At 32.7% G+C, this 25,526-nt stretch overlaps 1 protein-coding gene across 1 annotated transcript in view; it reads left to right on the top strand.

Moving 5' to 3' along the window:
- The window catches only part of LOC144843437 (IgGFc-binding protein-like), a 108,935-nt gene that overhangs the window by 51,735 nt on the left and 31,674 nt on the right, over positions 1 to 25,526 (top strand). Inside the window, exons 42-78 of the mRNA XM_078700222.1 lie at positions 604 to 780; positions 1,074 to 1,264; positions 1,777 to 1,942; positions 2,302 to 2,421; positions 3,308 to 3,519; positions 3,967 to 4,074; positions 4,570 to 4,719; positions 5,752 to 5,899; positions 6,159 to 6,338; positions 6,466 to 6,671; positions 7,169 to 7,343; positions 7,740 to 7,850; positions 8,571 to 8,782; positions 8,931 to 9,038; positions 11,794 to 11,949; positions 12,567 to 12,723; positions 13,092 to 14,282; positions 14,695 to 14,874; positions 15,101 to 15,306; positions 15,830 to 16,004; positions 16,096 to 16,215; positions 16,588 to 16,793; positions 17,048 to 17,152; positions 17,483 to 17,638; positions 18,093 to 18,243; positions 18,505 to 18,684; positions 18,800 to 19,011; positions 19,500 to 19,671; positions 20,119 to 20,229; positions 20,768 to 20,973; positions 21,926 to 22,060; positions 22,740 to 22,898; positions 23,068 to 23,227; positions 23,582 to 23,761; positions 24,153 to 24,355; positions 24,815 to 24,989; positions 25,283 to 25,396. Coding sequence (XP_078556348.1) covers positions 604 to 780; positions 1,074 to 1,264; positions 1,777 to 1,942; positions 2,302 to 2,421; positions 3,308 to 3,519; positions 3,967 to 4,074; positions 4,570 to 4,719; positions 5,752 to 5,899; positions 6,159 to 6,338; positions 6,466 to 6,671; positions 7,169 to 7,343; positions 7,740 to 7,850; positions 8,571 to 8,782; positions 8,931 to 9,038; positions 11,794 to 11,949; positions 12,567 to 12,723; positions 13,092 to 14,282; positions 14,695 to 14,874; positions 15,101 to 15,306; positions 15,830 to 16,004; positions 16,096 to 16,215; positions 16,588 to 16,793; positions 17,048 to 17,152; positions 17,483 to 17,638; positions 18,093 to 18,243; positions 18,505 to 18,684; positions 18,800 to 19,011; positions 19,500 to 19,671; positions 20,119 to 20,229; positions 20,768 to 20,973; positions 21,926 to 22,060; positions 22,740 to 22,898; positions 23,068 to 23,227; positions 23,582 to 23,761; positions 24,153 to 24,355; positions 24,815 to 24,989; positions 25,283 to 25,396 — 7,074 coding nt within the window. The remainder of the gene's footprint in view (positions 1 to 603; positions 781 to 1,073; positions 1,265 to 1,776; positions 1,943 to 2,301; positions 2,422 to 3,307; positions 3,520 to 3,966; positions 4,075 to 4,569; positions 4,720 to 5,751; positions 5,900 to 6,158; positions 6,339 to 6,465; positions 6,672 to 7,168; positions 7,344 to 7,739; positions 7,851 to 8,570; positions 8,783 to 8,930; positions 9,039 to 11,793; positions 11,950 to 12,566; positions 12,724 to 13,091; positions 14,283 to 14,694; positions 14,875 to 15,100; positions 15,307 to 15,829; positions 16,005 to 16,095; positions 16,216 to 16,587; positions 16,794 to 17,047; positions 17,153 to 17,482; positions 17,639 to 18,092; positions 18,244 to 18,504; positions 18,685 to 18,799; positions 19,012 to 19,499; positions 19,672 to 20,118; positions 20,230 to 20,767; positions 20,974 to 21,925; positions 22,061 to 22,739; positions 22,899 to 23,067; positions 23,228 to 23,581; positions 23,762 to 24,152; positions 24,356 to 24,814; positions 24,990 to 25,282; positions 25,397 to 25,526) is intronic.

Genomic DNA, 25,526 nt, shown 5'->3' with positions numbered 1-25,526 from the left:
GAAATTGTATAATTACTAAAACATGCCAAAAAACAAAACAAAATTACTAAGAGCATTACAATTCATTATCATTTAAAGATATATTGTTTTGAAAAAATAATTTGTAAAATAAATTCTACTGTAATCATGTCAACCGGAAGCTCATGTTCATTTTGTCTTTTTATAATTAAAATCATTATTTTTTGTTTGGTTTTTTTTTTTGCTACGGAAGTGAATTGCTTTATTAAAACTGCAAAATGGTATACTAAAAATCTGATTTTATTAATCTTTTTTTTTTGTTTAAAGGGACAATACATCATGTTAGCCGGTTACAAAGTTCATTCTCTTCTGCTAATTATTTACTCTCTTTATTAACTATCTCATTTTTTTTTCTATGCTATCTTTGTCCTTTTGTTTTACTCATTATGTGTTATTTTCCATCCATTGTATCAAGTTTAACAAAGGAAGTATTGTTTGTCACAAAATAGGTTGCTTAAAGTTCTTCCTTATCAGTTTTGATTGCTCATTCACATTAAACAAACTTTCCATTGGTTGATTTGGCCATTTAGGACAGTTTTTTTTTTATTGTCTTTAGAATGACTAACTGTATTTGAAATTTTCTAGAACCGTTTCGAGATTGCTTTGAAATTGTAAGTCCATATTACTTCTATCTTGGTTGTCTATACGACGAATGTGCTTTCCCTGATGATCAAGTGTTCTGCAGAACATTGGATTTGTATACTGATGTATGTACCTCAATCGGCATTAAAATTTATAGTTGGAGAACAGAAGACTTTTGTCGTAAGTACAGAACTGACTCATGTAAAAGATTATATTTAAAATGTCATCAAATACATGCTAATTAATATCTCATTTAATATAATACTTTCATGCATTTCAAATAATTTGATATTTGATTATTTTATGTAATTTTTACTGATGAAAAGCTACTGTACTGAACAGTAGATTATTTAGGTTTATTCTAAACTATTGAACAAAGCAATAAATTGACAACATTTTGATGCCCATGAAAAAAATAATAATAATTATTAATATTATTCCACTTATTAAAAATGTTCATTATTTTTTTAAAGCTCTTGAATGTCCAGATGGCTCTCATTACTCTAGTTGTGCAAATTGTCCAGCAACATGTTCCAACAGAAACCCTGATGAATGCTTAAAATGTTTTGAAAAATGTGAATGTGATGATGGTTACTTTCTCAGTGGTGATGAATGTGTTCCTGAAAGTGAGTGTGGTTGCTCATATGATGATAAATATATAGAGGTATGTATTCAGAACTCTGTACAATAGATACCTTTTTTGTTGTTGTAGCAAACATAAACAAGCTATGTGAACAAAGTTTTTGGATGTACATGTAGCCATAAATGCTAACAGGATTTGGGCCAAACTCTCTGGGGATTGGTAGTTAAGCATTATTACCATCAAGCTAAAACTCCACTTGCAGCTGAGCTACAACTCGATACATAGGGTTGTGCCAAACTGCTAATATTTCCTAAATTTTTAAAGGAAATTTGGAATTTTCTAGTACTTTTTCTGAATAAAAACAATCATGGCTGACCCACGTGACAATTTTCTTTGTTATAAATTTGGATTTGTAAACCTGACTGTGGGTGGAGGTAGGGAAGATATTCGTAGTGTATTCTCTAATATACATTATAAATATTGTACTATGAAAATATTTTTTTTTAATGGGGAACTTGGTGGAGTTGCCTACATAAATCTTGATGTGCTTGTAGTACAACAAATTATACACTATAATCCTTTCTTGTTTGTAGTTGTTCTCCGAAATTAGTATTTCAAATTGTGAAGAAAAATGTACCTGTGAACCTGATGGTTATTTGAATTGTACTGTGCAATCCTGCCATCAAAATTCAACTTGTTATGGAGAGAATGGCTGTGTTTGTAATGATGGCTATTTTGGAAATGGCTACATCTGTACAGGTATTGTGTTATGATTTAATGTATTTGATTCATGATCATCATTTCTAGCCTTCTAATTTCAAATGTAAAAGCCTCTCAAATTGAGTAATATTATAATTCAAGCCTAGCACCTTATGAATACAGAGTGAATTTTATCATCTTTATGAAACAGTCTGCTGTATAATGTGCAAATAAAATGTAATAAAAAAAGTCTAACTTGAGTCATTTTTGTTATATCTAATTTGCTCTGCTTTTTATCACGCATTTTTGTTCATGTCTTGCATCAAGTTCCAGTCCAACACAAAAAAATGTATTATATAAATATTTATAAATAATCTAAGTTAAATAAATAGTGTTTTTTATGTTTATGTTTATTTTAGTGGATCCATGTTTTCCTAATCCATGTAATATGGGTAATTGCGTCACAAATGAAGATCATGATGACCCATCCTTTATTTGCCAGTGTCCCGGGGGATTTTCGGGAGACTATTGTGAGATTGGTAAGTATTGTATGTATTTGTATTAAGTACAATTCAGTTGTCTTCATTATAATCATCTGGATAGTATGTTTCTTTTTATATTCTTGTCTGTTGTGTACTCCTTTCAATTTCCTTGTTCTTTGTTCTACAGTATCAAACTTGATGTGACAAAAAATGTGATGTACCCATATATAGACATGATGCCACTACCATATTTGGGCACATTACACTTTTTTTGTCAAACTAGTTTGATAGTGTAGACAGAGCTTTACATATCTTTTTGCCTTTCTTCTAAATATGCTGCACTGTAATGTATTGGTAATTTATAACAACAACATTTCATTTAATCATAGTCTGCTTAATTTAGCAGATCATAGAAGTAAAAAGGAGCTTTCAAAGTGACATAAAGCTCCAGGCAACGAGGGATAAGATTAAGAAATTATAAAGTAGTTAATATTCATTAAAATCAACAAATAACGATGTGTTGTGTGTATATAAATTTAAACTTGTGTGTTGCAAGATAAGTTGATACACATGCTGAAACCTCTACCAAAATGCATTGTTGAAAAAAAAGGAGTTAAGAACCATTATTGTTAATCTGAATAAACAATTACTTATGAGTATGTACTGCCTATTGTTCAATCAAACTTCGACTTTGGTCCTGATGTTATCTGATTGCCAAATAATAATGACAATTTAGTGAAGTAAGTTATGATTCTATATTTTGAAATTTATCTTTAGAACAATTAAGAATGTTCAAAATATAGAATCATAATGTTTTTTTTAAAGTTTGTTTTATATTTTCATTATCTGGTTCAATGTGTGAATTGAGTTTGAAAGTGTTATTTTTTTTTAGCTCTTTGTAGTAAACATACTCAAATAAATGTACTGTATTTCTTATTTTCAGAAACGCGCTACTGCACTGCCTATGGAGATCCTCATTATTCCACCTTTGATGGTTTCACGTATGACTACCAGGGGGAAGGTTACTTTTATTTGTCTAAAAATGCCAACAATTCTCAGGAAAATGCGTTTGTCGTAGTACAAAACAATGAAAAATTACGGACAAACCCAAGAGTTGCATATACTAAGGAAATTTACATACATGTCTATGAAATGGTAATTAACACTATTAACTCTTTAGTCATTTATTTTATTTATAAAGTATTTTACGAGGGTGGTACAAAACAAAAAATGCTTTCAAACCACCTATTTTATCTGTAAATTCCCTCTATGGCTGGATGTACAGTATAAGCATGTATTGTGCCCTCTATGGTTTTGCCATGTTTTTTAGAGTCTTTGATATTTCATTTTTCCAAGTTGGGACATCTGGTTAGTGTCAATGGCAGTGCATCAAAGAGCAAATGGTAAAAATAGAACATGGGTTTGTAAAGAGATAGAACACATCATCTATTTGATAATTTTCAAGAATCTGATGAGCAAGACTCATCTTTTTCCATATTACCCAGAATTGTATATGTATTAGCCAATCAATGGGAGTGTTATAACAAACAGTATTTTATTTAAACATGTATAAAAATGTGTTTTTTTTTATTTTTATTTAAGGAAATTTTTTTTGGCCAAGATAAACTTCTAAGGATAGATGGATTAGATGTCATCCCACCTGTTAGCCCTAATGAGGATGTAGAGATTGGTCTCACTGGTGAATTTTTGGTAAGTTAAACATACAACGGTATTTATACAGTTTCTTATCATGGACTACCAACATTTTAATTATTGTTAATTATAACATAATTATAGATAAAATGAAATTTATATTCACAATGCCGATGTACTGCACTGTTCATCTATTTAAACAGAAGGAGACTATTTTACTATTTGTTAGTTTCAAATCTATTATAGTATTAGGAATCAAATGGCCAAGGGGTTAAGGCATGGTCGCTGTTTACTGTACCTTAAGAATGGGATAAGGACTATAAACCGTATGTCCAGTGTACACAGTTTGTGTGCACTTTAAATAACCCTGTTCATCATTCGAGATGAGTAGGGTGTTACCTCAGTGAACTGATTCAAAATTTCCCCAGTGTCAGGGTGATTACCGCCTATCTGATAGGACAGTGATTGAACATGTGCCTAAAAACATAGAATAAAGAAAAAGATAAATTATTATTTCCATTTTTTTTACTATTGTTTATTTTTCTTTTACAGTATGTACAAACAAGTTTTGGACTTGAAGTTTTTTACAATGGAGTAGATCATGTTGACATCTCTCTCCCAACAACGTTCACAACTGAAGGCTTATGTGGCAACTCTGATGGTGACCCAGATAATGATAACAGAAATCCTGAAGGCAGACTGGTAATGCAAATTAGTTTATTGAGTGTATTTATTTCATGTTCAGTTATTCTATATAACTTCTCTACAAATTATTAGCATAAAAGGCACAGGTATTTATTATCGTCCTCAAGCAGTAGGAAACTGAGGAAATTTGGATTAAGCCCTCTATGGACCCACGGCAGCCAGCAGTGCAGCGCCTACCCAGATTAGCACACTTGGAGATGATCATCTACGCTTTTCGAATAGTGTACCAAGTTCTTTAACATGCAGTGTATGTACACTGAACCATCGGCTCCTCTTAGAGTCTCTATTAATCGTTTTATCCTGTTTCCTTATGCTAATAGATTCTTTAATTTTATGTTTGAGTCAAACTTGTTCATTGTGTAATACGATATCCCAATTAGGGATATGATTATTGCAGGTTCGTATGGTCGGTGATCACTGATTTGTGTAACATCGAGGAAGAAGTTTTTCGCGATACCTTTCTTATGCTCTTTTATTCTTGTTTTGAGAATGAACTACATCTCAATATCTTACCTAATGTTACAATCAATATGGCAAAGACAGACTCAAACTCATGCCTATCAGAAGCTAGTTTGATTTCCTTATTATTATGCCATTACTCTGGTTTATACAGCACCTGATGCGATATTCCTAGAGTGTCTCCTATCCAAGAATGCAACCGGACCCAATGTAATGTAACTTAACTGGTGATCTGATGACAACCAGTGTTTTAATGCAGTATATGAGTGACATTCTCTACCTGTTTAGACTCTACATATGCCATTATTCTCCATGGTCACCACTGAAATGTAAAATGGAATAGTCTATGTGCCATAGCTGTTCATATAATGTCTCTAAAACGCATGTCTATCATCTTGATTGACCCAGGTTTCAGATTAAGTCGAAATTACAATTAAGTGAGCGGCTCATTTCAAATGGGTTATATAGTTGATAATTAAAAAGTATTATTATTATGTAAAATATACTTCAGTAATATTTACATTTTTACAGTGTGGAGTCATTAAATTATTTTGTGTTTTTATCTAATAGGAGCCTAACATCAATGCATTTGGAAATAGTTGGGTACTTTCACCTGGTTTAACATTTCCAGAAGAAGGTGAACCAGTGAATCCCTGTGACGATATGGACATTTATGAAAAGGCCAAGGAAATGTGTAGCATTCTTGTGTCTTCAACAGGTAGTGTTTTTTTTACGATATCAATTTTATACCAAAAAAAGTATATTAATTTTAATGTTCTCACAATATGGGTTGACAGAAGTTTCAACACATATATTTTCTCTAATTAGTTTCACAGGTAATTGTCTTCTTAATAGTGGAGGGGTGTTTTTGAAAATGGGTGTCTCAATGGTACTGTCATTTGTGTTAGGAGTACCAAATATGCCCAACCTGGAAAAAAAAAAGAACCTCTTCAATGATGTGTGCTTACTTTTTTCAGGTCCATTTTCTGTTGGAAATAGGATAGTAAGTGCTCAATCCACATATGAAAGTTGTGTGTATGATGCTTGTGCCACATTGCCTGATGACAGTGTACTTTGTAATGATATAGCAGGTTATGCCCGGGTTTTGGGTTTTTGGAGAATTCCATTAGACTTATGGCGGTCTGAATCTTTCTGTCGTAAGTATTTTTACATTTGTCTATTTTCTATTAATACCTCAGATGCTAATTACAGAAATTGTGTATTTGCTTAATTTTTGGGTTTGAGTTCTTAACATTAACATGAATATTGTTAATCTTCTTAAAGCTGCCAACTGTCCAGAGAACTCTCATTACACTTTGTGTGCATCAAACTGCCCTGCAACATGTTCCTATCCAGAAAGATATTCCTGGTGGTGTAGGTTCTTCTGCACAGAGGGTTGTGAATGCGATGAAGGATTTGTTCGTGATGGCCCTGAATGTGTACTTCCTGAAGATTGTGGAGGGTGTGACTATGGGGGAACATACATTGAGGTAGGTCAATTTATATAACGCATATTAAAGATGTGTTCTCCTGCAAAACATGAGCAAATATAAACATATAAAAATAATAATATAATAATAACAAAATATAAACATATAAATTTAATAATAACAAATATATATAATATAAATATATCCTGAAGATTGTGGAGGATGTGACTATATGGGAACATACATTGAGGTAGGTCAATTTATATAACGCAGTTAAAGCAGGGGCACCTGCAAAATATATCTATACAATAAGCACATGTTCAAGTCACTCCTCGACCATTGTCCTGGTGGTAGAACAAGTATTCTCAGATAAGAACTTAAAACTGGTCCAGTGTACACTTTTGTAAGAATAGGGGTTACCCCGGTGTACTGGTCCATCCCCTGTTGTTGTGTGCAGAAAAACAGGCACCGGTTGGTGGCAGCACTCGACACAAAAAGATGAACGTTGTGTGTGTCATTGACATAATTTGCCATATTTATTCACTTTTTGTTTCCAGGATGAAAGTACCTTTGTAACTTCAAACTGCAATGAAACATGTACTTGTGATGATGGTGAATTGTCATGTCGTCTTTTTGAACCGTGCCATTCCAATGCAACATGTAGTATTCTAGATGGTGATTATGCATGTGTCTGTAATGAAGGGCTTTTTGGTGATGGATCATTTTGTGAACGTGAGTAATAATTACAAATGTTTTATCTCACCTGATTGCTAATGACTCTACACTTTTACATGACAATTACCAAGTCTTGTTGACGTACAGGCTGAAACATCTTGTTGTTAGAAAAAATGTTTTTCTTTTTAATAATATGCCTTTTTTATACTTGAAATCACTTTTATTTATACAGTATTTACATTTCTGTGGATCCAATTTTGTCACCATGAAATATCATGATAGAATAATTATAATAATTATATAAATCCAAAAGGAAAATTACTTCTGTGCGTATAGTTTTGATTATTAATTGTGTAGTATATTATGTCATGTAGTAAGAAATCTGTTTTCATTTTCAAAATGAAGTATGGGATTAAAAGTATTTTACAAAATATTTTTTTAAATAATGTTTAGCTGATCCATGTAATTCTATGCCATGTATGAACAATGGACAATGTGATAGTGACGGACCAGACTTTGTTTGTCGATGTACCCTTGGATGGTCTGGTGATCTCTGTGAAAGTGGTAAGCCTCCTTTTTAATATTTGATTAATTTTATTTGATTATTAACTTCATATTTTTGTATACAGTATTCCCATTATTAATTATTATTATGTAGTCAGCCTCAACAATTTTGGATCAATGTTATCATAAAATTGATGTATCCAATATGGTGTGTAGAATGCAATGCCAAAGCCCAGGTTTGTTCATCATCTGATTTTGTACGTCATAAATTGGTTGACACGGTCAATGTAACATAGCTATGTTAGTCCAATAGGAGACCACACTTCGGTTTCAAAAAAAGCATATGAATTACGCAGTCGTCTTTCCGTTTATTTCTTATAATAACTCAACACATTAATCGGATAATCTGCCTGGTAATTCAAAGTAGTTCCTTTACAATGCATATTAATACAATAAAGAACACAGGTGACCTAAGAACTCCCTCACTGCAAATAACAGGCTGTATATTATTGTTCACCTGTGCGTGGATATCACTCTAGAATACAGTACTGTACTAAATTAAGCTACGTAAATACATACAAATCACTATTCTTACAGTCAATGTAATTGATAAGCATGTTATAATCAAAAAGATTGCGTCGGAGGTGATCTGATTTTTTGCTCAATAGCAATGAGATGCAAATCAACTTCTTCGCTAAGATCAATTTAAATAGTTTTCATTCTTTCCTAGTTTTCATGTCCTAGTTCAGTTTTTAATGCATTATTGTGCTTGTATTATAGGTTCTGCCGTATGTTCTGCATATGGAGATCCCCATTACACAACATTTGATGGTCGCAAATTTGACTATATGGGAAAATGTGTTTATACTCTCATTGATGTGTATGGGCATTCTTATGAACCTAGTTTTACAATTAATCAAAAGAATGAAAAATATTATTTGAATCGAAGAGCTGCGACAACGGAGGAACTCTACATATATATTTATGGCGTGGTGAGTACAGCTTATCCATTTATAGTACTAAAGATAAGAAATATAATAATATAGTGTATGTTTTGGGGAAATTTGACAATAACCACAAGGGCACACCCATTATGGACTGATCCCCAACCAAATTATGAATTTTTACTTTTTGTTATAGGAAATTGATTTCCTTCAAGAACGTGAGGTTAGAGTTAATGGTGTAAGTGTAACACCACCACACGCACCTGCTCCAGGACTAGATATACAACTTATTGGAAACAATGTGGTAAGAAATGCTTGTTAGCAGAGACTCCCTCCACAGAGTGGGTACTCCCAAATATTAGAATATCAAGGCTACCTTAAAAATGCTTTATGATTTAAAAAAAACGGATTATATTAAAATCTTTCTATCTTATTCTCTCCGCCCACTATTCACCTGCCTATTACCCTTTGTTCTACTTTTATTATAATCAACTCAGGCAGTGCATGTCTGCCTAATTCTTATTGTTTGCAAAGTACTCCCATTTCAAATTAGCAGCTACCTGCCCTGATGAAAACATAATGTTAACCAAAAGCTTTTTTACTATAAATATCGTTTTGATTTATCTTTTTGCTTATTTAATTTGTAACTTCATTGAGATCCAGCGATTCTTACCCACAGCTTTGTAACAGTAATTTGCCACTTCGGATATATTTAATCCATGGAGTTTTTTTCCTGGTTAATTCCTGACCTGATCAATTGTATTTAAACCTTAATTCTATATTATAAGTGAGAGAGTTTGTACGTCTGTTTGTTCGTTATACAAATTTTTGTTACTGCACGTAATCTTACATATGGGGTATCAAAATGACCGCAGTTGTACCGGGAATGTTCTAAGCTATATTTGAACATCATCTGCCATCTAGGATCCAAGTTAGGGGCCAAAATGTGGTCAAAATGGCCCACTTTTCCTCACTTTCGATGTTTGTTCATTATACAAATTTCTGTTTATGCATGTAACCATACATATGGGGTATCAAAATAATCGCAATTGTACCAGGAAGATTTTATTTGGGGGAGAGGGGGATTGGGAGATAGGGTGTAAGAGTTTGGGTTCAGGGGATAGTGGGGATTTTGCTTAGGCTAAGGGTAGTAGGCTATTAAATTGACCAGAATTGTGGTATTAAATTGTTAAAGTATTTTAATTATCACTGGCAAGGGGCTGGGTGTTTGGGGTGGCGATGTAGGCCTATTCACCATGACTGAAACTGTACTGGGAATGTTTTAGACTACATTTGAAAACTGCCACTGAGGGATTATGGGTTGGGAGTGATGGCTAACATTATTTGTACTGGAACTGTCCTAAACAGAGTATCTGGGGTGTGTTGGGAGGGAGGAGGGGGAGCGCAAATACTGGCGTAATGAAGTATGTTATTGGAATTTGTACTAGGAAAAGTTACATATAGGCCTTATTTTAGTCACATTTTAACCAATAAAAAGTTTTGTAAACAAACAGTTATGTCCATATGTACCAACTAAACAAATGCAAAGCACACAAACAGCCGACCAATAAACCCTATCTATGTTTGAGTAAAGGTTGAGATAAATTTTCAAAGAATCTGGTGATATAACATTATTTACAGTAAAGATTCTACTAAACCAGCGGTTTAGATAAATATTGCGAATTGTTTAAGGTGTTTTTTTTTTATATTGCAGCTGATCCACTATACACATTATTTTACTTTAAAGCGTTCGTATATACTGTATGTCACAGGACCAAGTTTCAAAATTTTCTGTTTTATTTATTTATTTATTTATTCTTTCTTTTGACTGGATTGCATTTTCAGTAACGCAGTACTGCTTTCCAAAATGGTCCAGTTATAAGTTTACATACATAATTTAGAGAAATACGACTAATGATAATGATAATATTAGAATTTAATGAATATTTTATATTGAACATTTTACAATTTCACTCGTTGAAATAATAACCTAATGAATATTTTCAAATTTCATATTTAGAATATGAAATTTCAATTTCACTCGGGCTTCGCCTCGTGAAAGTACAATTTCATTTTTCACCTCATGAAATTATTTGTACCATCACACTCATAAACATTCACTTTATGTATACTGTAAACGTTCAAACAACCAGCTGAGTTGTCTTTATTAAGCAATTCTAAAACATTTCTTAAGTAAAGTTTTAAAATAATAGAGCCAGTCAGGAGACAATCTAAATGTATCATCCATTTTCAGTTGAAAGGTAGCCTACACAATAATGTTTTGTCACAATTATTACATCAAATACACCTGATTTAATATTTGCTTTAAGTTTATCAGATAGAATTCAGAGAATAACATGATACACAAAACAATGATATTATAACAGGTATACACAATATTTTATAATGTTGTGTTGTTCTGTGTAAAAGTACATTAATTTGTTTAGGTACACAATAAAGTTAATCACAATTATTACAACAAATACACCTGATTTAATATTTGCTGTAAGTTTATCAGATAGAATTCCGAGAATCACATGATACACAAAACAATCAGTTTTGTGTCTAATATGTACATACTTTTATAGATACACAGTACTAACATAAAGTTTGTTTGTTTGATGGCATACTCTTGTTTATAATTGAAAATTAAATAACTAATTTTGCCTCTTCTTAATTGATCTCCCAATTTATTAAACGTTTTCATAAACGTAAACGTGGAACCTTGTGATAACTCTGGAGAAAGCATTGTTGCGCATTATTTGATTACTGTTATTGGTCATTTTAATACCAGGTCAATACGCACATGTGCGTAGTAACAACTCGGGACAAAAAAATAGGCCTCTTGTTTCAGTGTGTTTTTTTTAACCAAGATTTTACAGAAAATTGTCTTTACATATGCAAACCTGGTTCAACTTGTCATTACAACTTGTTACAATTTGTTATTTTTTGCAAGTGTGAAAAGTGTATTAACATTCCATGCAGTTAGGCACTGTATTGCGTGGCATTCTATAACTAAAGAAAAAAGTAATGTAATGTTTATACTGTACATTTATTAGGTTCTGAAAACAAACTTTAGCCTTGAAGTTTTTTGGAATGGTAGATATGATTGGAGAGTTCTTCTATCAGCTTCTTATGCTAACAAAACACGTGGCTTGTGTGGAAACTATGATGAAGATCCTGATAACGATTTTACTACAAGTGATGGTGATTTGGTAAAGTACTACTTTGTTATCAAGCTTAACATTTTAATTTATTTCAGAATAATATTGTGATTGTTTACCAAACCATACATTCTTTTTTGCCAAGGCCGTAGATGCAATGCAAGCAAGTTGACCAATGTTAAGCAACTAAATAATCCATCACTTGTGATTGATCAAATCCTTGTGTAAAGTCCTTGTATTGTGTCTGTAGTAAGAACCAATTTCAAGTATGTTGGCTGGAATGTCATATATCTGTATTATGTGCGCTTCAATTAAAACCGAAACTTAAAATTAATCTATGCGTTGAAAATGTTGTATTAGTACTATAAATCGAATTGAATGCTGAACTGCACAACAGTACAGCTTGTAATTCGGTTTTCCAGTAAAGCAAGGAATTTCCATATAATATTATATACTGTATGGGCTTACAGAGCTTCATTTAGACAAAACCTCTCACAATGAGCCTTATATTCAACATTATACAATAATTGTGACATTCACTAAATTCATATTCTTTATTATTATAGAATATTGCCTTAAAATCAAAGATGTTGATATATAGTGAAAATCAATAATGGTTTTATAGATTAAAACAAAGTTCTATTATTATTTCTTATTGAACTTAACAGGTAAATAGCCCAGCGTTATTTGGCAACAGTTGGATTGCTAATGAAGATTGTGATTCATTAGAAGACCCTGATGATGATAATTATGACCCATGTGAAGAAAATCCACAAAATGAAGTTAAAGCTAGAGAACTTTGTAATATAATCATTAATGACCAAGGTAACAAGTTATATATCCTTATTCTTTTAAAATATATTCAAAAAACTTCCAAAATGTATAAAAATCAAGACAGTATTAAAAATGTAAAAATCAAGATACAGAATTCAATCTATAAGAGAAAGCATTTGTTTGTATGTCCACGTTGGGTATCTAAATGTACTGGTAAGGTTTTACACAACATCTTTGTCCATTATCGCAGCCAAAATGGTTTCTGAAATCCCAACTTTTCACCACATAGGCTGTGTTTATATGTTTTTGCTATTGCATGCATCCATAAATATAAGGTATCATTTCATCAGAATGAATTGTGCACTACATATATAGTTTGTATTGATATTATTAAGTGCTCAATATCAATATTCTTGTAGGTGATGCAATTGACACTATTGGACAGCAGTTTATTTTTGCCTTTCCTTCTCAACGTGAAGTTGATGGGACAGAACCAAAGCTTATAATAACAGGAACAAGTCTTAGTAGCACAACTGTAACAGTGTTCACCTCCAATGATGAATATTATACATCAATAGACATTGATGGAAAAGAAACACGAGTTGTTGATTTGCCTCAAGATATTCTTGTGTGTACAGAAGTTTGTAGAAATACAATTCGCGTTTCTGCTGATCGCAACATAATCTTACATGCAGCAATTAACCAAGAATTAACATTAGAGTCATTCTTGGTCTATCCTGTTGATAGTCTAGGAACTGAATATGTACTTGTATCATATCCAGAGCATGTATGCACAGTAACAGCAGCTGAAGATTCAACAATTACTATATCTAATCGTGGTGAATTGTTGAACGAATTTTCTCTTTCGGAAGGTGAATCTTCAAGTATTCAAAGTGATGAAGACCTAACTGGACATAGATTATCTTCAAGTAATCCAGTGTTTGTAACATGTGGTGGTAATTGTAGATCGATTGCAGGTGGTTATTGTAGAATATCTGTTGAAAGTTTACCTCCTGTTAATACATGGGGATGGAACTTCACAATAAGCTCACCGCTTCCTTACAAATTAGTTCTAGTTGCCACAGAAGACAACACAACTGTAGAAATTGAAGACTCAAGTGTAACTGTAAATGATGGAAGTTTCTACTCTGAAGAAATAGATGAGGCTGATGCTATTTATATTAGTTCAGATAAACCTATAATGGTTGTACAGTTTATTGAAAGAGAAGAAGATGATGCAGCAATGGTGGTTTTCCCTCCACACAGTCAGTATTCGGGTGAAGTTTCTTTTATGCCTTCTCAGTTGATTTTCCAAAATTCTTTGACTACTGTTGTTACAGTAACACTTCCATGTGAATCACGAACAGGAATAATTATTGATGATCAGCTTTTAATCGATACAGACAGCAGTAGAGATGCATCTGGAATGTGTGTACAGGTCTATGAAGTATGGCCCTCAGACGGACAATACCGTATTAGTCATCGTTCAAATGACGTACGCTTCTTTGTTATGGTTTACAGCCACAACGTTGCAGTTATAACTGCACTTCCACTAGCCTATGGTCTGCTAACAACTTATGGTGACATTGATACATCTCCAACAAGTGAAGGTAATCTCATTCAATTGTGATTCAAAAGAACTAATGTTTGTGTTTCCCTTTTGACAATACTTGGCATTTGGTTTACTTTGAATTGTTTTAAATTTTTGTTGCTGAAATTGAATAAATAGAGTTCAATGATGATCAGATGAACTTTGTATATAATTTATAATAATATCACACTAGGAATGTAAAGTAAACATAAACCATTCTACTGTAATTTCAAGAGAATGTCCCAATTAATACTTGACACTGGCAGACTAAAACAAAAACATTTATCCTATAAAGGTGAAGTATTTGAAAAAAGCCATCTACTGAGTTCCCTATAACCGGAAGGAAGATGTAGCGATAGAATACTGCATACTAGTTTCCAGTTTTACTTGTTTACTTATGTTAAATATGCAAAATACCTTTTCATCTTCAGCCCCATTTGTGGCCTGTCATGGAACAGTTGATCCCACTAATGCTTATGAAGGTTGTGTGTATGACATGTGTGCAACATTACCAGATGACAGAGCACTTTGTGGCAATATTGCTGCTTATGCAGAGTCTTGTACTGGATCAGGAATTGAAATTGAATCGTGGAGAACAGAAGACTTCTGTGGTAAGATAAACCTAATTAACAGGAGCTTATGCCAGACCATATCAAAAGACATTAATACTGTTTTCGTTTTTACTTAACTTTATACTTAGTGATTAATGTGAAAGGGGTATTAGATTCAAGAACCGACTTTTAGTTTTACAATAATCCTGAAAATACAATTATACATTTCCATGCTGCAAAGCATCTTTTAAAGGTTATTGATTGATTTAAATTAATCTATTTTTAGCACCGGATTGTCCAGAAGGATCACAATACAGAATAGATGCTTCAGGATGTCCCAAGACTTGTTCTGACATTGGTAAGAATACAACTGATGTGTGCCCTAATATGGATGTAGAGGGATGTGAATGTTTACCAGGAAGATATCAAAGTGGTTCAAATTGTGTCTTACCAGAAGAATGTGGTTGTACTTGGGAAAATACTTATTATGAGGTGAGATTTTCTTAAAGGTTACATAACTGTAAGAACTGATGATACCCACCTGCCAGTCCAGTGATGCACCAATACCTTAGTTGGAGTAGGTTCACATCAACTTTTATTTAGCATTATGGTGTACAGAAACCCACACTTTACTAAAGAACTTTTTCAACTTCATCAATGACCACATACCAACCATTTAAATACAATGAATAGATATAATGCGATTAGAATAGTTTAGTTCCTTTTTTGTAGTATTGGGACAAATTGATTTAACTAGTAGGGTTGTTAGTCCAACTACTGAACTGAAATGGACCAGAACACCAAGTAACCCCCTACTGTTTTCAAAAGATGCACTAGGTTTTTTAAGTGCACGTTTAGACTGCATTTCTAAGAAGAGTGATCGAGAAGTGACATGAATCAGTGCCGATATTATGTCTTTGGTTTGCGGTGCCCCCTATCTTGACAACAGTTTACTGTTTGCCAACTGGACTTAGCTGAGGCAGACTTCTTACCATCTTGGTTTGTTAACTTGTAGGCTGGAGCTAGCTTTGTTCTAGAAGATTGTTCTGCAACCTGTACTTGCAGAAGTGGTCAATTTAGTTGTGAAGACATATTTTGTGATGCAAATGCGGAATGCGTACTAAAGGATGGAGAATTTGGCTGCAACTGCGTAGACCCATATACAGGAGATGGAATTACCAGTTGTATTCGTAAGTAAAAATTTACATTTTGTATTTTGGTAGATAAATCATGAAAACAATAATAATACATTGTAAAGAAAAATATTATAATACATTTCAGTGAGTCCCTGTGTTCTGTCACCTTGTGGATCGAATGGACGATGTGAGTTAAATGAAAACGACTGGCGTGGTTATGTTTGTATCTGCTCCAGAGGATGGATGGGAGATTACTGCGATGAAGGTAAGTCAAACAAACCATCATAAGCATAATACACACAAAACATTTATAATATATTAATGGGAAAGGATAAAAAATAGTAACTAGTAACTAACTAATACATAATTATATAATAACAACCTTTCTATTAATATTATACATGTTTTTTTTCTCCTACTTAAACTTTTTCTTTCATAGAAAGAACGAAATGCCTTAAATATTAGAATATAATGTTTCTCTTTTTGAAACATACAATAAATCCCTTAAATAAATTGGATTTGTTAAAAACCTTAAATGATCAGGGATATTATGGTTCATATTTTGGATAGGTCCATCGTTTTTTGATTTAACAATTAGAGTTTTGATTGAAACAATGTTTTTCTTTTCTCTATACAGCAACTGTTACATGTAGTGCATATGGTGATCCCCACTATACAACGTTTGATGGGTTAAATTATAATTTCCAAGGAGAGTGCAGATATGTTTTTAGTCAAAGTAAAACAGGAGTTGATCCACCCTTTACCATTCTCCAAAAAAACAGACGGTTATCTAACTCCCGATATTCAGTAACTGAGGAAGTTTATATATATGTATTTGATAAAGTATGTATCTTTTAAAATGTATTTGTTATAGTATTTTTTATTATTTGTCATCTTTCAAACGATATTGAGTTTATGAATTCGTATGGATTGCAATGATTCATGTGCTAACAACTAACTTCAAAGAAATTAGCCAATTTTGACCAACATTACAGACATGCCTTTTCTACGTTTAAAAAAAATATTGATCTTTAAATCTTTTCACAACTTTAAGATTCCCTAATACTGAATTTATTTTATGAATATCTTACTTCTAGGTTATAGAATTCAAACAAAATAAAATGCTTGAGATTGATGGAATTGAAATGACTCCTCCATTTGCTTGTCCTGGTCTGAATATTGAACTGGTTGGAACTGATCTGGTAAGTGTTTTGATGTGAAGACAACAAGTCTACACTTTTATAGTTTAAAATTTAAGAAATTGCGTATGATATTTTCCAACTTAACGATACATTAAAAAATTACCTTACTATTTTTAGTTTAAATATTTTAAAGCTGTGAATTTCATAATGCTTCGAGTTCAAGTAAAAGTAGAATATATCAAGCAAATGTGTATTTTATAGAAATCTATTGAAAATTGGTTTTGTTAACAGTTATACATGTTCATTGGCAAATTAGATTAGAGTATATAGTTTAAAATTATCTTTAAAATATGTTTAAGAATACACTGTTACTTCACCTCTGTATTCCAGATTCTTCAAACCAATTTCAGCTTGGAAGTTCAATGGAATGGTGAAAGTAATATAGAGGTTTCACTCTCAACTAAATTCTACAACTCAACAGAGGGATTGTGTGGTAATCTGGATTATGATAAATACAATGAATACATTACATTTTCTGGACAACAGGTAAAAGTAAACAATTATTACTGTAGTCCAATAAAAAAACAATATTTAGATTGATCATTCAAATATTGTTAACTTACATTGAGAACTGTTAAATGTTTAAACATGTGTAAGTATGTATATTATTTAAATCCAAATGAAAATTACTGAAAAAATGACAATTCTGTGAGTATAGGTGGCTGGATCTCAATGAAGATACAAATACAATAAGCAAAAATTTAAATCAAAATGATAAAGTAAAATAGCCAGAAATGTTTGCAGTAGAATTTAATTACATTTTCATTTTTAATTGGAACCAATTAACTTAGCTCTGTGACTAAAATAGAAATATATATTAAATTATTATCCTACTTTTAATATTGGCATTACCTCTGTTTAGAGATCTCAAAAAACTTGTTTTCCATCATTCCAATATGAATTATAAATTGTAGTATTAAGTGAATATTTGTTTTAATAGACTTCCAGTGTAAATGAGTTTGGAAACAGTTGGGCTGATTCTCCCGATTGTATATTTGAAATGGGCATCAGTCCTCCAGATCCTTGTGAAGATAATGAAGATGAAGAAGAAGAAGCAAAAACAAAATGCAACATAATTATCGATACTGAAGGTTTGTTTTCATTTATTATTTTATGTTTGTATGGTGAATATGGACTTTGTGGAATAGGACGGGAGGTGCTAGATTACTTAATCCTGCCTACTTTTAGACTGTACACGCCCAGATATCCAGTCCACATTTTCTTGGAGCAATAAATTACATATTTTAACATCTCTCCTGGAAAAAAAAATTCTAATTCGAATGGTAAAATTGTATATTGATAAATTACACATGTTCATTGTCTGTATTTTTTATATTTATATATATTTTCAGGTCCCTTTGAGGAATGTCACGATGTAGTTGATCCAAATGATATCTACTCTGACTGTGTTTATGATTTGTGTGCAACTTTACCAGACGAACAGAGCCTCTGCGGAGATATTGAAGCATATGCACAACAATGTCAAGAGTATGGCATTGAGATTGAAGTTTGGAGAAGTGTCTCCTTCTGTCGTAAGTTTGTGTTAACCTGTTGTATGTGTATAATTGTATATATACATTCACAAGATCATAATGGAAATTGATTGTCTTTCAAAACCATGTAACTTCTAATTATTATAACTTGTAGCTCTGAACTGTCCTGCAAATTCACACTATGAACCATGTATGTCTGCATGTCAACCAACTTGCTCCAGCATCAACAACAACAACTTGAATCTTGAAAGTTGCGATAGACAATGTGTAGAAGGTTGTGAGTGCAATGATGGCTATGTGCTCAGTGGACAACAATGTGTTGAATCTAGTGATTGTGGTTGTCAAGTTGGAAGCCGATACATTGAGGTATTTTCAATTCAAACTATAAGTGAATTATTTGAATACTAGATCTACTGCTGGAGCTATCCTTTTTACTGAAATAAAGTATTATTAATATTAAGTATTATTAATAATGTATTTACTGCAGTAACTGCAGTATTTTCATTTCAAACTATAAGGGATCATCTTAAATGATTTGAATACTAAATCTACTGCTGTAGCTACCCTTTTTACTGAAATAAAGTATTACTATTTTTGTATATATTTACTGCAGCAACTGCAGTAGAATCATTTTGACATGGTCTCCATTGCAGACACAAACGTTTCCAACAAATATGTTTTACATAGAAAAATGCTGTACTATGCATTTCTTATAGTTTGATTTAAAAAGATCAGGGGTTTTCCACGTACAGCCTTCAAAAATTAACTCCATATATTTCATGTTTTTTTAAAACTTTTTCTGGAAATGCTGTTTTTTATATGAATGTAGTAATTTCCTTTCTTCTATCAAATAGTCTGGTGTAACATTTACTTTAGAAGATTGTTCTGAGACATGTGAATGCAGAGGTGGTATGTTACAGTGCTCTAACTTTGATTGTTCTTCCAATGCTTATTGTGGACCAGTAGATGGAGACTATGGATGTATATGTAACGCAGGATATCTTGGAAATGGATTCGATTGTCAAGGTAATATTAGTCATTATATACTAGGTAAATGGTATGTTTGTCACACATTTCCATTTGCTTAGAAAGGATCCAGCATGTTGTTCGATAATCCCCTTGCAGTTCTAATGAAAGCTATACTGGCATTTTAGTGCAGAGGAATCCTGTGAGGAACAACAAGCCCTATAATTTGTGTAACATCAACAAGAGCTGAATGTCAACCACTTCAACTTCCTGCTCATTGGACCTCCATTTTTAAGTTGTCATTATTGCGAAAACTTGTTCCACCACCAGAAGGACAGTCTGAAACTTTCGCTTTTATGGATATAAGTTGCTGTGTCTCTGCTTTTACTGCTTGACCACCCCATCTAGAAAAACAACAGCACGAACCCTCTGGATATGCTTTTGGGCATTGGCCACTGTAAAATATATTATTTTTTGCATCATATGTTTTCTCTTTATTGTTTATAGTTGACCCATGTGTACCTAACCCCTGCATTAATGGTGGAACATGTATACCAGAAGAAACTAACTACATTTGCACATGCCCATATGGATCTGCCGGAGACAAGTGTCAGTTATGTAAGTAGGCAAATTGTTGATTGCATAATATAAAGATATCTACTTTATAAATCTATACTGTTGCAAAAACAGTAAATAAGATTAAAATGTATTAATCAGTCTCATTATTGTTCAACTCCAAGGTGTTTCCATGTTTTTGTTTTTTTTGTTTGTTTGTTTTTTTTTTTTTAACCATATTTAATGAGGGTGATCCATCCAGCAATTGCTGATCATTTGCCTAATGATGCAATTAGTATGGTACAGATAACCTTGAATACATGCCTATCACATGCTAGTCTGATATTATCATTGCACCATCACTCTCCGGTATATACAGCACCCGCTGCTATTTCTAGACGGTTCCAGAACGCGACCGGGCCCAACGTTGCTTAACTTCGGTGATCTGACGAGAACCGGTGTTTCAATGCAGTATGTAAGTTCGTTCATTAGCTTGAAACTGCAAAAAGGTCTTAACAGTACTCCGAGAAGATTGGTTTTATGATTACCATGTCTACCACATCTATAGTGTTTTACTGATGAACATAAATTTATTTTGTAGATACAAGAGAATGCTCTGCTTCTGGTGATCCACATTATAGTACATTCGATAATAGAAAGTTTGACTTCCAAGGTGGTGGAGAGTATATTCTGTTGACAAACAGCATAGACAATAGAAATGTGACTGTTGTGCAGAAAAACAGGAAAGGTTTCTTCAATCCCAGAGTGTCATATACATATGAAATTTATATTTATATAGATGATTACGTAAGTACAGTACAACATACAAATATTTGATGCTCATGTGAGAAATAGTGTGATCTTCTGCCCCAAGGTTTTGTCCAGGAATTCTGGTATTTGAATCACTGAGAACAGTCAATATCTATATTATATTAGCACATTAGCCAAAATGTGTTCTTCTATCTCCTCCTTAACCGCAAGTCCGATACTACAGCCATCTGTGCTAGGGCACAGTTTAATTCTCCTTTATCCATTAGTCTATACTAGATGGTACGCTCGCTTCGCTCGCGTACCATCTAGGTCGTGCCAGTGTATACCACGATTGGAAAACACCCCTATTTGGGGCAAATCGTTGAACCTAAATTCGTTTTAATCGTCAATAACTAATTATCTAACTTAATTTAATTAGTAAACAGGGTTACATCAGGTGGTTAAAATCAGTACCGAAAGTACAAACCAACTTTATATACCATTGAGTAAAAATTCTAGAAGTAAGGTGCGATTTACCGAATTTTTCCCTTACGTAAATTTATATATAGATTAGGCAATTTGTTTACAAAAAATGTGTTTTTTAGACCACTTTCTTTACAACTGCCGAACACTGCGTTCATCTTCAATCGAGCATGCAATCCAATTGCCGACCATGCTGTACTGAATTATTTCGAACATAAATCCCAAACCTGATGGAGGTATATTAATCTCATGTGCCCCCATTATTTATTTAAAAATACATAAGAAAATATAATTAACAGGGAAACAAACTTTCTGTCTTCCCTAACTTAAGAATACAGTAAACCTATTCACTTTATGAGTATTAGTTTCTTTATTAGAGTAGGAGACGATCGAGTCCGGGATATCATACATATTTATCAGATTACAGAATTCAAGTACACTAAGAGATAATACTGTGTATCCCTAAATAGGCAGTATGTTGAAAATTCAAGCAATATGTTTGATCAAATATACTTTTTGTTTTCAGGAAATCAGTTTTCTGCACAGGTACTGTTTCTTCATCTTTTGTGGACCTCTGAGGTTTCAAGTAAACGGTGTTAATCAACAAGTACCATACACACTAATTCCTGGTGTTGAAATTACAAAACTAACATCTTACTTGGTAAAATAACCTTTGTTTTATCTATGTTATAAATATAGATATAAATATGCTAATAATACACAAGATTAAATGAAAGATATATTATTTGTACCCAAACAATTATACATTATAATATGTGACACATCATATATGTCAACTAAAGAGTATACAATTACTCTGTAGTATATTACCATCTTGAAGTAACCTAAACTATCCTGGCATTTATGCCATTGCACTGGAGTATACAGCTTCACTGGAGTAATTAACCATTCTGGTTTACTGTAACCATTTTACAACTACCCTGAAGTATTACAGCTACCCTGGGGTATACAGCTACCTCTGGAGTATACAGCTACACCTGGAGTATACAGCTACACCTGGAGTATACGGCTACCCTGGAGTATACAGCTACACCTGTAGTATACAGCTACACCTGTAGTATACGGCTACACCTGGAGTATACGGCTACCCTGGAGTATACAGCTACACCTGTAGTATACAGCTACCATGAAGTATACAGCTACCTCTGGAGTGTACAGCTATCGTTGGAGTATACAGTTACCTATCCCTGGGATATATGGCTACCCCTGGAGTATACAACTACCCTACCACCTCTAAAGCATAGAACCACATTAAATATCCTAAATTATTTATCATTTTGTTTATATTACATAAATAATAATTAATGTTTTATTTTAAGAAACTGGGAACAGAATTTGGCTTGAATGTGTATTTCAATGGGCTTAGTACTGTATATGTTTATGTGAGGAATGATTACTGGTTTAACAAGACTGCAGGATTATGTGGCACTTTTGATGACAATCCAGATAATGACTTTTCTAGTCCTGATGGACAGCTGGTAAGATTTTCTCTCTCTTTAAGTTGTCACCAATTATTCTTAAAAAGGTGAATACACTATTTGAAAGGGGAACCTTGATAAACTTATTTCCTCCATGATAATATTAAATGCTCTTTTCCAAATTTGCCATTCAGTTTCTTGACATCAGTCATGTGTTTTATCCCAATAGCTGGATACAGCAAATGCATTTGGAAATAGTTGGTTGACAGATCCTAACAACGTTAATGATTTGGAAGATCCTGATGCTGATGATTATGATCCATGTGAAGAAAATGATGACTATAAACGACAAGCTGATGATATGTGTGATATCATAAGAAAACCTGATGGTAATAAATAGGAAGGAATGATACTCAATAAGCCAAACCATTCTTAAGCAAACAGCCCCAACTCAGGCAGTCTCAAATGTAGTTTAAAACCTCCCCATAGCTGTTTAGCTGCAGCTGCAGCAAATAATATACAATAGACAAACATACAATTGCAGCCTAAGTGAGTATTTTAGTTGCCATATTGGATTTAAAATGGCATCATGCAGTTTAAACCTTACCATGCCATTTCAATAATTTTCACTATTAAGTGTATACTTAGATATTTTCAAATTGCTACTCCTTTAGCCCCATTTTGTCAACTTAGTCTGTTGGTATTGGTAGTGACAAAAATATTTCTTTTGTTTTTTTATAAAGGTCCATTTAGATATTGCCATAATGTAAGCGATTATGAATTACATTTTTTCGATTGTACTTATGACATTTGTGCGGTACTTCCTGAAGAAACTTCTCCTTGTGGTGATATTGAAGAATATGAAGCAGAATGTATTGCTAATGGAGTTGAAATAGAACCTTGGAGAACACCGGATTTTTGCCGTAAGATAACACTGTTTTTTTTTTATTCTTGAAAATGTTAAATAACTGATCAATAACCACAACAGCCCGTATAATTCAGTCCCACCCCCTCTCCCTTATTTTCAATTCTTTTTGTAAATCAGAAATAATTTGTAGTTTTTTTAATTTAAGTTTTGGTGGCTATCAAATAATTAATAATAATTGATTACTATTGTGCAAATATCTATTTCCTATGACTCGTTATAAACTTTTTTTGAAGAAGTCTATGTGTTGCATCATCATTTGCAGTACTGCCTACTGGTTGTTTATATTAACCTTGCATATACATTTACTACAGTTTTTCATAACCCTATTGACTACTGTATACCCAAATAAACAATATTTTTGACAACTAACATTTTTTATTGGACAGCATTTAACTGTGACGAAGGATCTAGCTACGATCGCTGTGTTAGTGAATGTGAGCCTACTTGTACTGAGCCTGATAGAAATCCACTTGCATGTGACAGACCTTGTTCAGAAGGGTGCAAATGTAATACTGGTTACTTGTTAAGTGATGGTATTTGTGTACCTGATGTTGATTGTGGATGCATGTATGAAGGTTCATATTATACGGTAAATATATTAATTTGTAAAGAGAAGAAATATGTGAGAATGAGAATAAGCCACCCAAACCCAGATTCAAACTTGGAACCTTTTACGTAATATGCTGATGGCCTACCATTATATGACTGTAACTTTTTTGTTATAGTGTAAATTTTGTTGCATAACTTACTTTTAGCATAGTAACTAGTCCTCAATTGTATCTGGCAACAGAGATGAAATTGATTCATTTTAATGAAAATATTTATAAGTATTCTTGGTTACTACCTCCGCCTAGGGGGTTATATTTTTGTCTGATATATATGTGTGTGTACGTAACATCAGACTTTCAATTTCCATATAGGAACACTTTTCTTTTGTCCTGAACCCTTTTGATTTCCTCTGTGGAAGGAATTGTACTAAATACATATATATTCTTATGATTTTTGATAAGAATTACTATATATATATTTGTATTGCTTTTATTTTAAGGTTGGAGATTTGTTTGTTGATTCTAATTGTTCTCAATCATGTACATGTAAACGAGGCAATTATGTAGAATGTACAGATATGCTTTGTGATCCAAACTCGGAGTGTGGTGAATATGATGGTGAATTCCGTTGCTTTTGTCCTGACGGATTTATTGGGGATGGAATAACTTGTGATGGTAAGTGTGGATTATCTTCAGTACAACTCTTTCACATTTTACAAGAACACCAAGAACACTGTGAACCACTGCATTTTGTATGCTATGTTTAAACTCAATAGTTTTGCTAGGCGATCTGAAAGGGGTAAAAGTTTAACTTTATTTTTCTATTATTATGTGGTTAAACACACACTATTTATATCAAAACATGTAAAAACAAAACAAAAAGGAATAAAAATGTACAAAAATACATTATTTCTTCTTTTATTCTCCATATACAGTATAAAGAAATAATAATCATTTTTATTTTTCAGTTGATCCTTGTGACCAAATGCCATGTTTGAATAATGGTCGTTGTAATGCAGTTGATGCTGACTCTTACACATGTACTTGTATAGCAGGATGGACTGGTGATACATGTGACACAAGTAAGTTAGATAGTTGTCTTATTTAGTATCTCATCTGTTAATGCTATTTGTATTATGTAGTCATTGCATGCTTTAATTGTTTCCAAAAAAATATCTGGTAGTCGATATGTTTTTAGTATAGTTAATACAC

The sequence above is a fragment of the Antedon bifida genome, chromosome 5 (genome assembly GCF_963402885.1).
Source record: "Antedon bifida chromosome 5, ecAntBifi1.1, whole genome shotgun sequence".
In the NCBI taxonomy this organism is placed as follows: Eukaryota; Metazoa; Echinodermata; class Crinoidea; order Comatulida; family Antedonidae; genus Antedon; species Antedon bifida.
The sequence above is the reverse complement of the archived record's forward strand: the minus strand, read 5'-3'. Positions and strand labels throughout refer to the sequence as shown.